The sequence below is a fragment of the Hirundo rustica genome, chromosome 3 (genome assembly GCF_015227805.2).
Source record: "Hirundo rustica isolate bHirRus1 chromosome 3, bHirRus1.pri.v3, whole genome shotgun sequence".
In the NCBI taxonomy this organism is placed as follows: Eukaryota; Metazoa; Chordata; class Aves; order Passeriformes; family Hirundinidae; genus Hirundo; species Hirundo rustica.
The window spans coordinates 54,816,162-54,830,828 of NC_053452.1; the positions used below are offsets into that span (position 1 = coordinate 54,816,162).

The 14,667-nt window shown below is 40.8% G+C and overlaps 1 protein-coding gene across 6 annotated transcripts in view; it reads right to left on the reverse strand.

Moving 5' to 3' along the window:
• Positions 1-14,667, reverse strand: part of ARID1B (AT-rich interaction domain 1B) — a 325,014-nt gene that overhangs the window by 16,224 nt on the left and 294,123 nt on the right. For all 6 annotated transcript variants that reach the window (XM_040058344.2, XM_040058343.2, XM_040058342.2 and 3 more), the window contains 2 exons: positions 10,981-11,190; positions 7,369-7,573 (listed from right to left, as the gene is read on the reverse strand). In XM_040058344.2, the coding sequence (XP_039914278.1) occupies positions 7,369-7,573; positions 10,981-11,190 (415 nt within the window). The remainder of the gene's footprint in view (positions 1-7,368; positions 7,574-10,980; positions 11,191-14,667) is intronic.

A 14,667-nucleotide genomic window follows, 5' to 3' on the forward strand; every position in this document is an offset into this window, starting at 1 on the left:
CAGAGGTCAGAGATACAAAGTTAATTGCCTGTAGTTTACAACAGAGTAAATGAAGGTTGTTCTTTGGCATTGCTTCTTCATATAATCACTATCACAACACATGCATTTACAAGAAATATTTCAGCCAGAAGACTTTCATCATAAATTTAAGCTGCTATATTAATATAAATTCATGGTTTTATTTAGCACTAAAAGGCAGACATTTCCATGGTGAAACATAGCAAATGATTAGCGGCACACTGCAATCCCGTGTCATCTTTGAGACAGCATGGCAAAAGATGGTATTTAAGAAATGCAAAAAGCAATCTGGGATCAAAAGAAAACAGTAACTGAAAGTAGCATTTGAACAGGAGGCTACAGATAGCACTAGTAAAAGAATTGTAAAGAAAGGGACATTTTAACAAAATGTGAGTTAGGGTCAGTGGTGGTAAAGCATACGTAACAAGACCAGGTCAATTCTGCAAAGCATCTGTTTAATCTGCAAAAACTTATTTGTTGAGATCTCAGAAAGCAAGAGAGTATCTGCACTAGTATCCTCCTTAATGGAGGTAAATAGCTTGATATTCTTGGTATAACAAATGTATATTTGAGCATTTTACTGTTGTGTTCCAACGTGACTCAGCAGCAATAAGGGCATTAAATGGATACATCAGATATTGGTAATGGTAAAGCTAATGGTAAAATACATCCAGGCCAGTTTTCCAGAGTAGACAACAAAGGTGCTATTTTCATGTGATTACTGAACAGAAACATGCCCTGAGCCCAAAGCTCTACAGAGTAGTTCTATGATTTAGAAGGTGGTAAGTGAGGATTAGTAACAACATCTAAGCCTTGGATCTGACAGGTCTTGCGGCAGACGTTCTACACAAGGACAACTTGAAGGATTCAAGTCTTAGATGCAACTGGGAAAAAAATTACCAACAGAAAAAATTCACAAATCGAACACACTGAGTAGGACACAGATTTGGCTTGAGAGGTCCTTCTTTTTTATGAACTGTCATGTAAGTGCTTTATTGTGCCTGTCTATCTGCGTTCAACAACCAATTAACAAAACTTTATAAATTACTGTTAGAGGGAAAATTGGAACAAGCAGTATGGGTTTTTCTTCTGTATATGAAAGAGAGTAGTTTATAATTGGCTCAGAATCCTAGAACACTCATCATTCTGACAGGCAGAGCTTGTTTTTAACTGAAGAACACCTTTTTTATATGTGTTTCATTTTTATCTGTAACACATGTTCCCCTATCTGGAAATCAGTCTCATAGCAAGTGCATATGTAAAATCCACATTGTGTGGACCACATTGTTTTGTCCTCATCTTTCTGAGGCATTTTTGAATTATGCTTACATGGTAATGAGGTTCAAAAAAAAGTTTAGGAAAAGCTCTCTGATTGCATTAATACGGGAACAAGAACATTTGCAACAACTAATGTTAGTTACATTAGTCTACAGTTAGCTGAAGGCTTTAGTGCTATAATAAAACAAAAACCCATCATATTCACATAAAATGAGCTCTTCGTATATATGACCCCCAAGCAGGTCAAGATGATTCTTCTGCCTTTGAGCTTTAAACACAATTCTAGATTCTTCTAAAAAGCTTGAAAGCATTTCTGAGTTGTGCCACAGATTGTCACATACCATCTTGCTGTATTAGAAACATGCAAGTAAGCATCTTAGTGTACCCATGCACTTACTGTAAATTTGGATATTGCCTAACCCTGCATATTTCTCTTATGGTGGGCTATTAACAAGCAATTAAGCTTCTCCCTATCCTACCCGAGCAAGAGCTTAATTCATACCTCTAGCAAACCTAAAGGAAAAAAGTAAAAGATTTTCCAGTATTTATGGGCTGCAGGAGTGCAAAATTATTAATAACAATGTGTTTTATATAATCCTATATAAAGAAAGGTTTAAAAGAAAAAAGAAGATACCTAATTGAGAAGCTACAAGTCCGATTTCTATCTTCGGGGTGGCACTTATAAGGTTGGTTATTTTTCCTCAAGCCTCTTTGTAAATGGCTGGTTAGATACGACTGATAAAATGGAAGGCAAATGCTGCCATGAGAAGTGCCAGGTTTCTGGTACTGCTTTGTTAATACACTTTGCCCCTGACCTCCATTGAGTTAGGGACACTTCTACGGAATAGGAACTGCAAGTGTTCCAACCTCTGGATTAGGAGTCCATCTGCCAAGAAGAGCCTGTATTTCCTATTTCACCTTAAATTTTACATTTGCTGGGCTGCACTCCGAAACTTTTATATCTGTTTTTGCAGGGATTTTATTATGTTAGATGTTTAATTTTGATTGTGAACATTCTGAAAGAGAAACAGTATCTTTCAGAGTGCTTCATAAGCTTCAGTATTAAACCAAGCTCTAGAAAGGAAGACAAACAGCAATGTTCTTTTAGAAAAAAGTAATCTCTGCTTACACGATTCTGCAGCTATCTTGGGCATGTGAAGGAAAAAAACCCTGTGGGTTCACAGCTACTGAATTCTTCATCTCACATCCACATCTAAGCAGTAATTATCCTTCAAGTATCGTATTTGTAAGAATATGCTTTTCACAATACAAAATACATCAAAACTTAAATACAATTGACATCTCTGTCAGTGAGAAGGTGAGGTCTTCCACAGTTTGCTGTGGAAGCATGAGTTAGTAGCATGCATTATTCTCTGCAGCATGGAATTATAGTACTGGCATGACTTTTGCCTTGCAAAGCCTGCATGGCAGTAAGTACTTCCAGGAAAGACCCTTTATTTACCAGAGAAGAAATATGCAGCTAAAAAAAGATATAAAACTTTTCTCCTGCCAGTAATTTTTTCCCTCTGGGGAATGAAAAAAAAAAAAAGGGAAAGGAAAGAAGTATGTGAAGCCTCTTGAAACTCCATTAATGTGAGGCCTGACATGCTCTCTAGGATATCCCTACCTTTTGCCAGAAGCTGCAAATGTATACTCTAAAGTAAACAATGGAAAGGTCACTGAAGGTTAAGTACATTCACATACTTCAGAGTGAACAGCCAGCCACCACGCCGGGAAGATAATTTACACAGCACGAACCCAGTGCCCCAGTTCGGCCGGACTGGGGGCCGCTGGCTGCTGCAGGGCCCCCCCAGCAGGCGCGCATGGAGGCACAGGGGCACCTCCGCCTGTCCCCCAGCCACCCCTCCCAAGCCCTGGCCCATCCATCTTCAGTGGGGATTCCCCGGCTGGCCTCATGACACGCTCCATGACATCACCTGCCTGCTAATAATAGCGCTTCAGTCAGCCACCCGCCAGCAGAGACGGATGGGTTTGGTTACAGGCGCGCTCAGTGAATGGCTGTGTCCTGCGGTGCCTGCGGTGTCCCCCCGCCATCCCCCTCCCCAAGTCCGCTTCCTCTGCTGCCAAGGAAACGCAGGCAACACACTCCTGGCGTCTTCTCGCTCCCTCTTTCCAGCACAAGCGTACGATTTTTCCGGGTTTGCTTTAATGAAATCTCTGCTGACATCAGGGTCAGCTGCTGTTACTCACAAGCATCCTCAGCCGGACCGTTTTGGCCATCCTGTTCATTCAACACAGGATAAACTAAACTCTGAGCCTGTTATTTTGAGAGTTGTGCACGCAGAACCGCACACTGCAACTAAGAACTCAGTGTGCCAGAGTACAGCAATGGAAGACAACTCCTTCATGCTGATGCTCTTTTGGAATTTTTTCTCCAGCATCCATTAGTGCTTACAGTAATGGTGCCCGGAATAATTCTCAGTTTAGAGCTTGCCACATTATTTGTGAGCATTTTGGTCAAAACTATCAAATGGACACAACGGGAAAAGCATTTTGTCTTTGCACCCACCCCTGGAAAGAAGACATACAACGCCTCTCTAAGGGAGAAAGTGAAAGTCATCAGCAGTTGACGTGGACCTTGTCCCAAACCCCGTGATCGGGACAGAAGGCCACCAGGGGTTAGTCTGTCATCGGGCATTTGCTGCTGGCCTTCGTTGCTGATGGTATTACCTGTCCCAGGCAGATTTAAGCTGACACAAAGGCCTCAGCCTACCACTAACATGTCACCAACTTGCACAGCCTCAGAGCAGTGCAAGGCACACTAAAACATTCAGGCTCCTACCCCTCCTCAGGAGCTCTATGATACATCAGAAGAGGCTCTGACAGTGAGCTGAATATGAAGTAAAAACTATTGAAATGACCATCAAATCCTAACTCTAACACTTGGGCTACTGTGCAAATCTCTGCTGATCAAGGCAAATGAGTCTGTTACTTTGCTGCTGTACACTCACGCCTTTTTTCAACTTCTTATAATTGCTGACATTATCAGAAATTTCACTGTACATAACTCTAAATTATTCACTCCTTTACATACCATTTACTTATTAATGATGTTGTAAAAAACAGAAGTGATGGGAGAATCCCAAATAGAGTGCTACAAGCAAATGGACAAACACGTGATCCCAGACCACCGTCTCACAGTCCTGTAGATTTAACTCACACCACATGCTTTTCTTGACCGTGCTCTTCCATATGAATCCCCTCACCATGGCTGTCACACTGTGTTTCCTAGCACTCCCTCCATGCCTACATTCTGAAGGTCATCTGTGAGGCAGTCACACAACCACCCCTTGGATGTGAGATATCTGCAAGAACGGATTTGCTCTTAGCTGCACTTCAGCCTGCTCCCACCTTGCATAACCACACACCTGGGAACTATGGTGATATTGGAACTGTATCCTTCTCTGTACCATAAAGGCTGCCAGTCCTGATGTACTCTTATGAGCAATTGAAGTATTTAATTTTAAAAGTTTTGTGAAGATCAGATGGCTTTTAAGATCTCAAGACTTGTTTCATAGCACCAGCTTGTTAGAACTGGACAAAACAGAAAACCCTCCCCTCTGAGACAAGTCCCTCTGCTTTTCTATCAGATTAACTTCAGCCCTAATACTGTAACTAGTTCTCTGCAAATGGATTTGGCTTCTAAGTGGCTCTGCCTACACTGAGCTAACTGCACAAGAGAGGCTAATGGTTAAAGCAAGGACCTTTGGAGCTACTGTTTCTTGTTGTATTGGGCTCCCTTTCCCTCTGAATGCCCAAGAGTGACAGATTATCTAAAGTATGTCTACAACTCTGCTTCTTTTGTGCAGTTAAAATGTTAATGTTGGTATATACTAAAGAAAAAGGAACAAGGAAAAAAGCTGACTATTAAAAAGAACAGGCTTGTACTCTCTGAGGCATCTATACCTCAGCGGGATTTCATGTACTAAAGCTGATACACACTGGGAAAGCCTTTCTCCGTACAGAAGTGCAGTCTCATTCAGTGACGAGCTCTTTTCTCTCCAACAAAACAAACCTTGAGATCCTTGCTTGCTTCCCCCTTTTCTAGTCTCTATGTCCTGCTGTGTTTTTATTTTAGGAAAATAGTTTCAGTTCTCCTCAAAGACAGCTTGCTTGAATGTTATGATAAATTTAAACTTGGACTTTGCCGTTTTCATTTGTAGCATCGTGATGCAGAAGGACCCTCCAAAGTGGTACATCTGACATTTCCATTCCTTTGTTTCGTGTTCACATATTTAAATACCAATTCTTCATCTCAAAATTCAGCTGATTTATGGTGATCATCCCCAAATCAACTACTGAGGGCAGTATTGGAGAGAAAAGATAAGGGAGGAGAGAACAAAGTGTAATATCTTTCATTTTTAGAGACAGAATAATTTCCTCTTCACTGTCCTTAACATGTCTAACCATTTAAACTTCCCTTACCAGTCTTCTCAGGAGGCGATGGGCACCTCCAACATATATTATTTTTTGCAGCTGTGCACATTCATGACACTCCGTGCTTATTTCAGACAGATAAACGTTTGGACTATGGGCCGTACTTCTAGTACCAAGTGTTTTTCTCTGTCTTCTAAACTTGAATTTAAAAGTAACCTAATCTCCTCTCTATTAAACAATCACCACTGGGGTACCTGATAACCCTAGGTTTTAACAAGGTGGAGGAAATATTTAAGTTATTACACAGAGATGTGCTTACGAAGATTTTAACTAAACACTCCCTCAAATCCTTACACTGAATAAAACAGGCTGAGAAAGATTTAAGCCTTATCACTGTTATCTTTTTCTGTACTGAGAAAGCACTATTGTAAGAGATAATCTTGGAAAGGCCGAAATTTTATTATATGATTATCAAGGTCTTTCCAATTTTCTGGTGTCCATGATAGGGTACTGAAGTCATGCAATTGCAGATTGTCTGCAGGGCTTGCTGGGTCTCTGACTCTCCACTTCCCATTTTCAGCCAGTGAACTGCACTAACAGAAATTAGGTTAATTAATACTTTCCTAAAACTGTGTTCTATTGCAGGAAAGTGCTGTAAACATTCCAGAAATTATATTCTCTTGGTAATAAGTGACGGTGGCCTGCCTAATAGTAATTGTGGCAGTAGTTCACAAATTTTGTCAAATTATTTTGTTGGTCAGAAAAATTAATAACAAAAGAAATAATCCAAAATAACAAAAGGATTTTTTTACTCTTCCATAGGTAGTCCAGAAGTCAACATCTAGACTAATACTATGGCTCTTTCTACGTACTAAAAATGCTTCTACTTAAAAATAGTCCTGCCTTGAATATCAACTGTGACTATCAAATGCTGAGAATCTTAAATGATGTGAATTTAGAAAGAAAACAGTGGTTTCAAACACCACACCGTAAGTGCAAAAAAGAACAGCCAAAATGAACCAATCCTAGTTCAAATTTTTCAGATGAGAAAATAAACACAGTGATTCTAATGACTTACCTGACACACAGGATTAACAACAAAAGAACAGAGAGCACGCCTCCGAACTAGGAAGTCTGGCAGTGGGGATACACCGTACTCTCAGCTCTCCATCTGCCACACATTCAACACGAGCTGCATCAGAGCAACCATCTGAGACACGCTGATCAGTCCAGCATCTGCCATCCTGCTCCAGCTGAAGCCTCGCTGATCAACAGTTGTGTTGAGAAGCAGCTCCAGTCACAGCAAGGAAAGCGCAGATACCAGGGCCTGACCTTCAGACAAACGCATGCTCTCGTCTTACAGCAGCAGCACATCCGTGCAGAACTCCGCTCTTTTTCTTTGTCGCTGACGTTAAGGCTACTCTGGCACACACATCTTTATATGTTGGAGTGAGCAAGGACAAACCAGACACACAACTGCAGTGGCCCTTCAGAGTTAACTCTGATTTGATTCAGGAGCTGGCTCCAAATTTGAGAACAAGATGCCAACAACAGGTTTATCCTTGCTTTTCCAGCTTTATCAAGAGACGCTTATAAATATATAGGGCGCAACAGCCTTGTATGCCTCGCATTCAAAAAATGGTTGTGTAAGAGGCTGCAGTTTATTTGACTTACCAGGAGATGGCGGCTGAATCTTAGGTTGTTTCTTGGTATCTCCAGTGCTGAAGACTTCTGGAGGGGGCTCCTCCCCTCGCTCAATCTTGCACTCGAAGGCAAACAGGTACTGAATGTATTGTTTTTTCAGGGAGCTGGCTGCGCTGCTCGAAGTGCCAACGTTCAAGGTGGTTGCCAGCTCACGCCACTTCTTGTTTTTATTAACCTAGCAAGGTAAACGGCAGAATCATTGGTTTGCAGCAAAATGTTTTGTTTAAGTCAGGAAACAAAAAAGGGAAAAAAAGGGAAAAAAAAAAAAAGCACTTAATGTCTTGGTTTAGTTTTTCTTATTTTCCTCTTTTAACTAATGCTCATTACTCCCACACGCAGTAATGCACAGACAGCATTTACAGTTATAAAGCCATTAAGGAACCTGCTGATAGCTACATAAAAAGCTTTGCTTGTGGAGTCTTCTGCATGGTGCATCCTTTAAATGTCTTACGCCCTTCCAGGGCCTATGCTCTTCAGTTAGCAATCCATCTCCAAGCAAATTCCTGCTCACTCTCTCCCTCCCTGACACCCACCCACACCCACCCCATTCTAATTAAAAAGCAGCTTCTAAAACACAATTTAGAAAGCAGTAACAGTGTTATTCTGCAATTTGTTTGAACATTGATATGAAAAATAAATTCTTCTCCCAAACAGCCACCAGCTGTCAGACAGTTCAGCTTGTAATTCCTGGTTCAATTCCTTTCACTTTAGTGCATCTTGCAGGGACAGATCAATGATTCTCTGGCTAGATGAGAGACAGAGTGAAGCCAGGCCCCTTAATTAATTAAGGCAGACTTCAAACACTCACAAGCTAGTCCAGCAATACTCTGTATTACAATGCTGACTGCACCACTCCACCTTGAGTCTTGTTTGCAGTGTAAGGCTGAGAATACTGAAAGACTCTGCTCATGAGTTCCTCAAACACAGCTGATCTGTAATAATAGTGAAGTTCATTTGTCATCCTGGGTGATGCCATTGACTCACTTGGCTGTACCACTCGTGGCAGCCACTGCTTTTGATGCAATACCTGATGCCTTTAAGTTCATTCAACCAGTTATGCAATTTCTAGGTATGATCCAAGGAGCAGGGTCAGAACTGAAGGAAATTGCCTTTAAGCATCTGAGGAATTTCATCTTTTTTGGGTAGCAATTCTGATTCCATGATGTCTGCTACTTGCCCTAAGGCCTAAGGATATTTTAATTATTCCAACTTAACTCCTATAGCTAGAAAGATCATCATTTGCCATACTATTCCTTAGTCTGTGTGCCAGCAAAGAAAACATTTTCTTTAGTTTCTCTCAGTGTTTACACTGTAACTGCTGCCAGTCAGCAAAGATCTTTTGAGCATGGCATTAACAGCAAGCAGGTTGGCATGGCTATGCTAAGTGTTTTTATTTCTCTGGTACATCCCGCAAGAACCCAGGAGTTAAAGGAGACCAGATTTTCATTAACTGCCCTTGTTGAGGCCTGAAATCCAGTTACACAGCTCTTTGTGCCTACTTGCTTACAGCTAAGTGGTGCGTAATGAACGCATTGCATAATGCAAACAGAAACGTTCATGCCTAAATGCCCAGTATACTGGCATTTAAAAGAAGGCCGCCAGCAGCTGGTCTGTTCGTGTTGGGACCCCATCAATGGCAGGGAATTCCTCAGACAGGGAATATGCACCACTGCTGCAGAGCTCCACTCCCTGCCACTCTCCGGGTAGAGTCACGAGATGAGGAGTGCAGCCCTTGGAGCAACAGCATTTTAGGAGGGCATCACACAGATGCATTTAAATAAAACTCAGCAAGCAAAGCTCCGCAGCTCTGAGTAGCTCCAAAGAGATAAACATAGTGACCATTCATTCGTGTGGGCCACACCAGGAAAACCGGGAGCCCTCATTTTAAGTGTAGATTTTCACCAATACCAAAGCACACGCATTTTTAACTCAAGCTCTTTCAAAAATCAGTCTAAGTGAACAGCATCTATTCCTTGGCAAAGCATAATGTCTGTCACTGAAAATCAACACTGAATGCCCCAAAATAAAATAAATTTCCATAATAAGCAAACACAAATGACTCTCTAGAATATCCTATCTGCCCCCCATCTTGCTTAATTTTCCATGTTAAGAGTCACACTGTGGGCACAATCATGCTGTACGAGGCAGAGCAGCTGCATGATACGATTTACCTGTCATAAAGTTTCTGAACTAAAAGTAATCAAATCCATATGATGCTGAGGGGCATGAGCTGATCACTAAAAATGTCAGGATAACATCTCTTACCAATATACAGCATTTAACGACTGGCAGAACGAACTATATTAGGCTTCTCTGCCTTCCTTTAATAATAAAAATAGCTAAAATCCCTGGATTTGAAGGGCCAATGATCTAATTCAGTAGTCAAATCTCATGTTGTGAGGTGCACTATTAAAAATAGCTTTGAAAGGGGTACTAGTTGATGTTGGACATTCCTTTCTTGAACTAAGCACCTAGATTATGAAAGTATGTTCTCTTATTGAGAATCTAAATTGTTTCGCCGTATTTTTGAGTTCAGATTTTGTAATTGGTGTAGAACTGCATGTTTTAATATTAAGTTTTATCTAATATTACACACGCATATTTATCTACATGTTAGCTATGTCTTAAGACCTCATTTTGCAAGACATTGAACAAATGTTCTCACAAACATCGAACTCATGGGCCCCGGCACCTCACAATAGTTTCTAGCGTCTAGCCAGTGATCCCCTAGATGCAAGGGATGCATTGTACAAGCATCAGGTAAGAACAGGTGACTGAATGCCAAATCTAAGACTGCAAGTACTGACCATTTTCTCCTCCTTTCCTTTTAGATGCATTTCATTATGCTCTGTGGTGAACAGCCTTATAGAGCTCATGAATATTTTTCCAACATCCCTTTGCAAAACTTCAAGTTAACTGGTGAGAACACAAATGAAAGCTTCTGTCTCCCATCTGTGACTGACTTATTCTCAGCTCTTCCTGCTTTCGTTTTTCTTCAACTCATTTAGGCAATTCACCTCTTCCTTGCAATCATTATGTTTGCAAGGCAACCCAAAATACCCTGTAAGCATTTTCCAAATGCACGGCACAGTCCGTGTCTAAGAAACAAATATACCTATAGAGACACTCAGAGTTAAAGGTTTGGGATGAAGGACTCTGTTTTAAGAGTATGTCTGCAGCTTCTCTGGAGAGATGAACTGAGTTGTCCTACAGGCTGTATCTCAATATAGGAAAGATGGACTTAAAAAATTTCCTTTTTCTTTTAGTTCTATCATCTGCTTCTTACTCATAATTTTCATCCGGTGGCCTTTTCTTATTTTCTTTTCTCAGCAGCATTACTAGATTCCCCTGAAAAGGCAACAATTTCACCTGACCACAGCAATGGTGAATCTTGATTCAAAATCTAAAGTTTTATGGCCATTATGCAGCCCAAAATGAACTCCAGACAGCTACCAAAGCATGAAACCATTTTCTTCAACCATATTGTCGGGGCTGAAAACCTAATGACGTATCCAGCAGGAATACTCTAGAAAAGTGGAATATTGACATTTTGGAGGTTCACTTTTAACCAGTTCTTCTCACCTGTGCTAAACCTCCAATCTCTTTGACGCAGACATAGAGCCTGAACAGGTCCAGGGGCTTCTTGCCCACAGCTGGCAGACTGGCCACAGGCGTGCCCCTCTCCTCCATGAACGTCAGGTACCGATCCACCCACATCTTGCGCTCCGGCTCATTTCCTAGCTCATAGACTTTAGTGATCTTCTCTCCAGTTGTGGTAGAGGAACTTGATTTCTAAATTGCAAGAAGAAAAGAAAGAGTTGGGGGAAGGGTGGGAGGGGAAGGGAAAAGAAAGTAAGAAACTCACAACATTGAAAAAGAGAAGATGTCAAACAAACTAAAGCTATCACACAACAGTCAGGAATGAAGGCTACTAGTTCAGGCACAAACAGTACATTCTGTCCATAAACAGAAAAGTCAGCTTTATAAATAAAGGGCCCAAACTCCCCATTTTCGTATTTCTTTCACTCATCTGAACTTTGGATCCCAGAAGGCAAATTTCTGATGTTGCCCCATGTCATCTTAATAAGAGGCAGCTCTCACAGAGTGCTTATCCACTGATCACAAAGTGCTTTGCAAGCAACTATTTCAGTAAAATTAGAAACAAGTTTGTCCCACACAAATTTAGAAAATCCTAAAACCAAACTAATCCTCTCCTCTTTGCCCTCAAAGATGGGCTAGAAAACCTCAAAGTGATCCTCCAGAGCAGGAATTTCACAAAAATAGTCTAAAGTGTGAATCATGGCAAACTAATGCATGGAGAATAGTGCATCCTCTCTTCAGAGTCACAAATGGTTATGCTTTATTACCACTTCACTCCACTGGTGGCCAAAAAGCAAGATGAGCAAGAGTGCCTAGAGTACAAGGAGACTGGTGGCAATACTCTTTGTGACTGCCAATTAGCTGCCGGATCCAATAAGGCTTTTAAGCAGCAACCACTCTCCTCCCTTGATGGAGTATGGATGATATCCATCTCCGTCGTCCTACCTTGCAAAGGGAGTGTGTATTATGACCTGAGGAAAACCAAGGATGGACAGCAAGCAGAGCTCAGACACCAGGAAAAGCAGAAGAGGTGGCAAGAGCAGAATTCCATCTCTGTGGCAAAAAGGCAGCAGTGAACCCGCTTTCCGTCTGCTCTTTGGACTTTACAGCTAATGAAAGCTCATACTATGTTTGATTCTCTTTTTTTTTTTTTTTTTTTTAAATGTAGAGACAGCAGAAAGCACTGGGGCTGCAACAAGCTATAAATTCTCACCCTATCTTTTCTATGCAATGTAACCCTGTGAGCTGGGCTCTGTGCCATGTGTGGACAGACCCTGTCACTGACCCTACCCGAGCTGCCTCAGCTCTGACAGCAGAGAGGGGCTGCTGCTACAGCTGAAGACCCTCCTCCTTGCAGAAAGTGAACTGATTTGCTCAGCAGTGGAAGATGGGAGGGGTTCAGAATTAAACACAAGTGAAAAAGACTGACATAAAGCTTTGGGAAAGGAGCCAAATATGTGAAGGGAAACATATCCTTTACGTCTGTGTAGTAAAAGCCTAAACTTTGTTGTTGATTGCAGTAGACACTTCTTAAAACTCATCTAGTCAATCACTCCTTCCCTCCTTTGCCTTTTCCTTACTTTGAACTGAAGACAGACTAGTCAAATAAACAGAAACTCATTCCTGGTTGAACATCTCTAAAAAAGATCCTCACTGTACCTCACAGATGCTACAGAATCACTCACTTTGCCCACAGCCCCACATAATGGTGAGGCCTGGCACTCAACACCATGAAAGAGGAATAGAGCAGAGTAGAACCCCACTGCCAGTGATTTCAAGAGCCACCATTCATCTTGTGTGTTAGCCTGGAAAATATGACAGACTCTGTATCTCCTTCCAGCTATCAGCTGCAACTTGGCAAAACTGGAAGAGAGTCAGGAGAAAAGAAACATGAAGCCAAGGGGGGTGACCTAGCAGTTCTGTGAGCCATTGCTGCTCTTTCCAGTGAATGGATATTAATTTTAATTAAATAAATAGCTTCCTTTAAAGTTTTCTGCCTTGCTGACACTGTAACTTCTTCACAGCAATCCTTCCTCCAGACAGATATGATTACCTTTCTTAAAAATGAGGTGCATGCCTGAATTTACTTCAGCCAGACTCAGTTGCATTACAACTCCTACTGAAGTGAGAGTCAGGGCTAAATTTGTTTTATTAATACTAAGTGGCTGGCAGAAAATACATTGACATGAATCCTGCAGATTATGCAAAGAAAGCACAAACTGATTCTGTAATAGCAACCAATTTACTGAAAGCATGACTTGCTATGTATCTGGGTGTTCAAGAAAATCAGTTCAACTCCTAGCAACAAATACAATTTGTCAAAGTTTGAGAGGGTTTTTTTGGGTGGGTGGAAAGGGGGAAGTAGGTAAGTCATGCTGCTACTAATTTGATGTTGTGGTGAGCATCAGATACATGATCACACAGGCTTGAACAGTTAAATGAACTGGAACTACCCCACTACCTTTTGCACTAAGTACAAAGTTACTCTACTGCTCACCAGCATCAATTTTAATCTGACGCTTAAGATGCCCCAGAACACTACAAAAATGAAGGTGGGAAATTCCAGCTTTTACCCAGCAAATTTTCTGTGTGCTTATATGCTAACATGTGAGGCAACAAAATAGTATCGATTTCACTTTTATGGTGAGACATGATTAAGAAAGTTCAGATTTACCAGTCTAGGGTTTCAATTTGTATGTTTATATGTTTTTATATCACTTTTTCAAATCAGATTCAGAGTAGAAGAGAAACAGTTAAGAATTTTTCTTTCTGCATTTTTCTACTATACATCTTAAATGATGCTGCTTTTCAGCAGTGTGGCAGCAAGCTCTAAAATGACAGTATAATCTGAAAACTTTTCACAGCTTACAGAAGGTAAGAAGTGTTTCTTACTGTGTGAGCTTTCAGGTTGTCATGCTTTGTAAAATGGGTGCAATTTTCTTCTAAAATGAAATGTTAACTTTACAAGAATGCACTGGAGGGAAGAATGCTAGTCCTCAAGAGTAAAGATCTTTTTCTCTTCTCTATTTTTATAAATGTAAACGGATAAAAATGACAGATGTGTGCAAGCTAGTCTACACACAAACAAACTTCAGTTTCACATGGGCAGGTTCAGCTGGAAGTCTAAATTTACCTATAAATATTAAACATTAACCCTTATAAAACAAGGGTTTAAAAGAGAAAGGTCCCATTTTAAACTAAAATGAGCACATCCCAGGCAATGCTGGAAGAACACAGATTATGACCTTTTCTTCTGTTAAGTATGTTGATCATTTTGGTGACAGAAGAATGCTAGTGCAAGCCTGTGGCTGATATCTTTACTGATTTAGTTATATCCTACTCTGCCTGCAACCCCCTGCACTCTTCCACATGATATACTGGCAGTATTAAATGAATGATTAAAAAAACTCCACCAAAGTATGTGGATGCCAAAGCAAATTCCCCCACTAAATCTGTTGAAACCCATACTTTCTTTTCAATATACCTACCCACTATTAAAACTGTATTATATGCAGACCCTTGTATGGTGAGTCTGCAGAATCCTTCAGAGCAACACAAATTTCTGTAGGAGTTATTTTCACATGAAAGGCAGTGGGTAGTTGCTTCTGTATATATCTTAAAGGATCTATATTTACACAATTATCTACTGCTCCCTTCCCCGACTTCAAT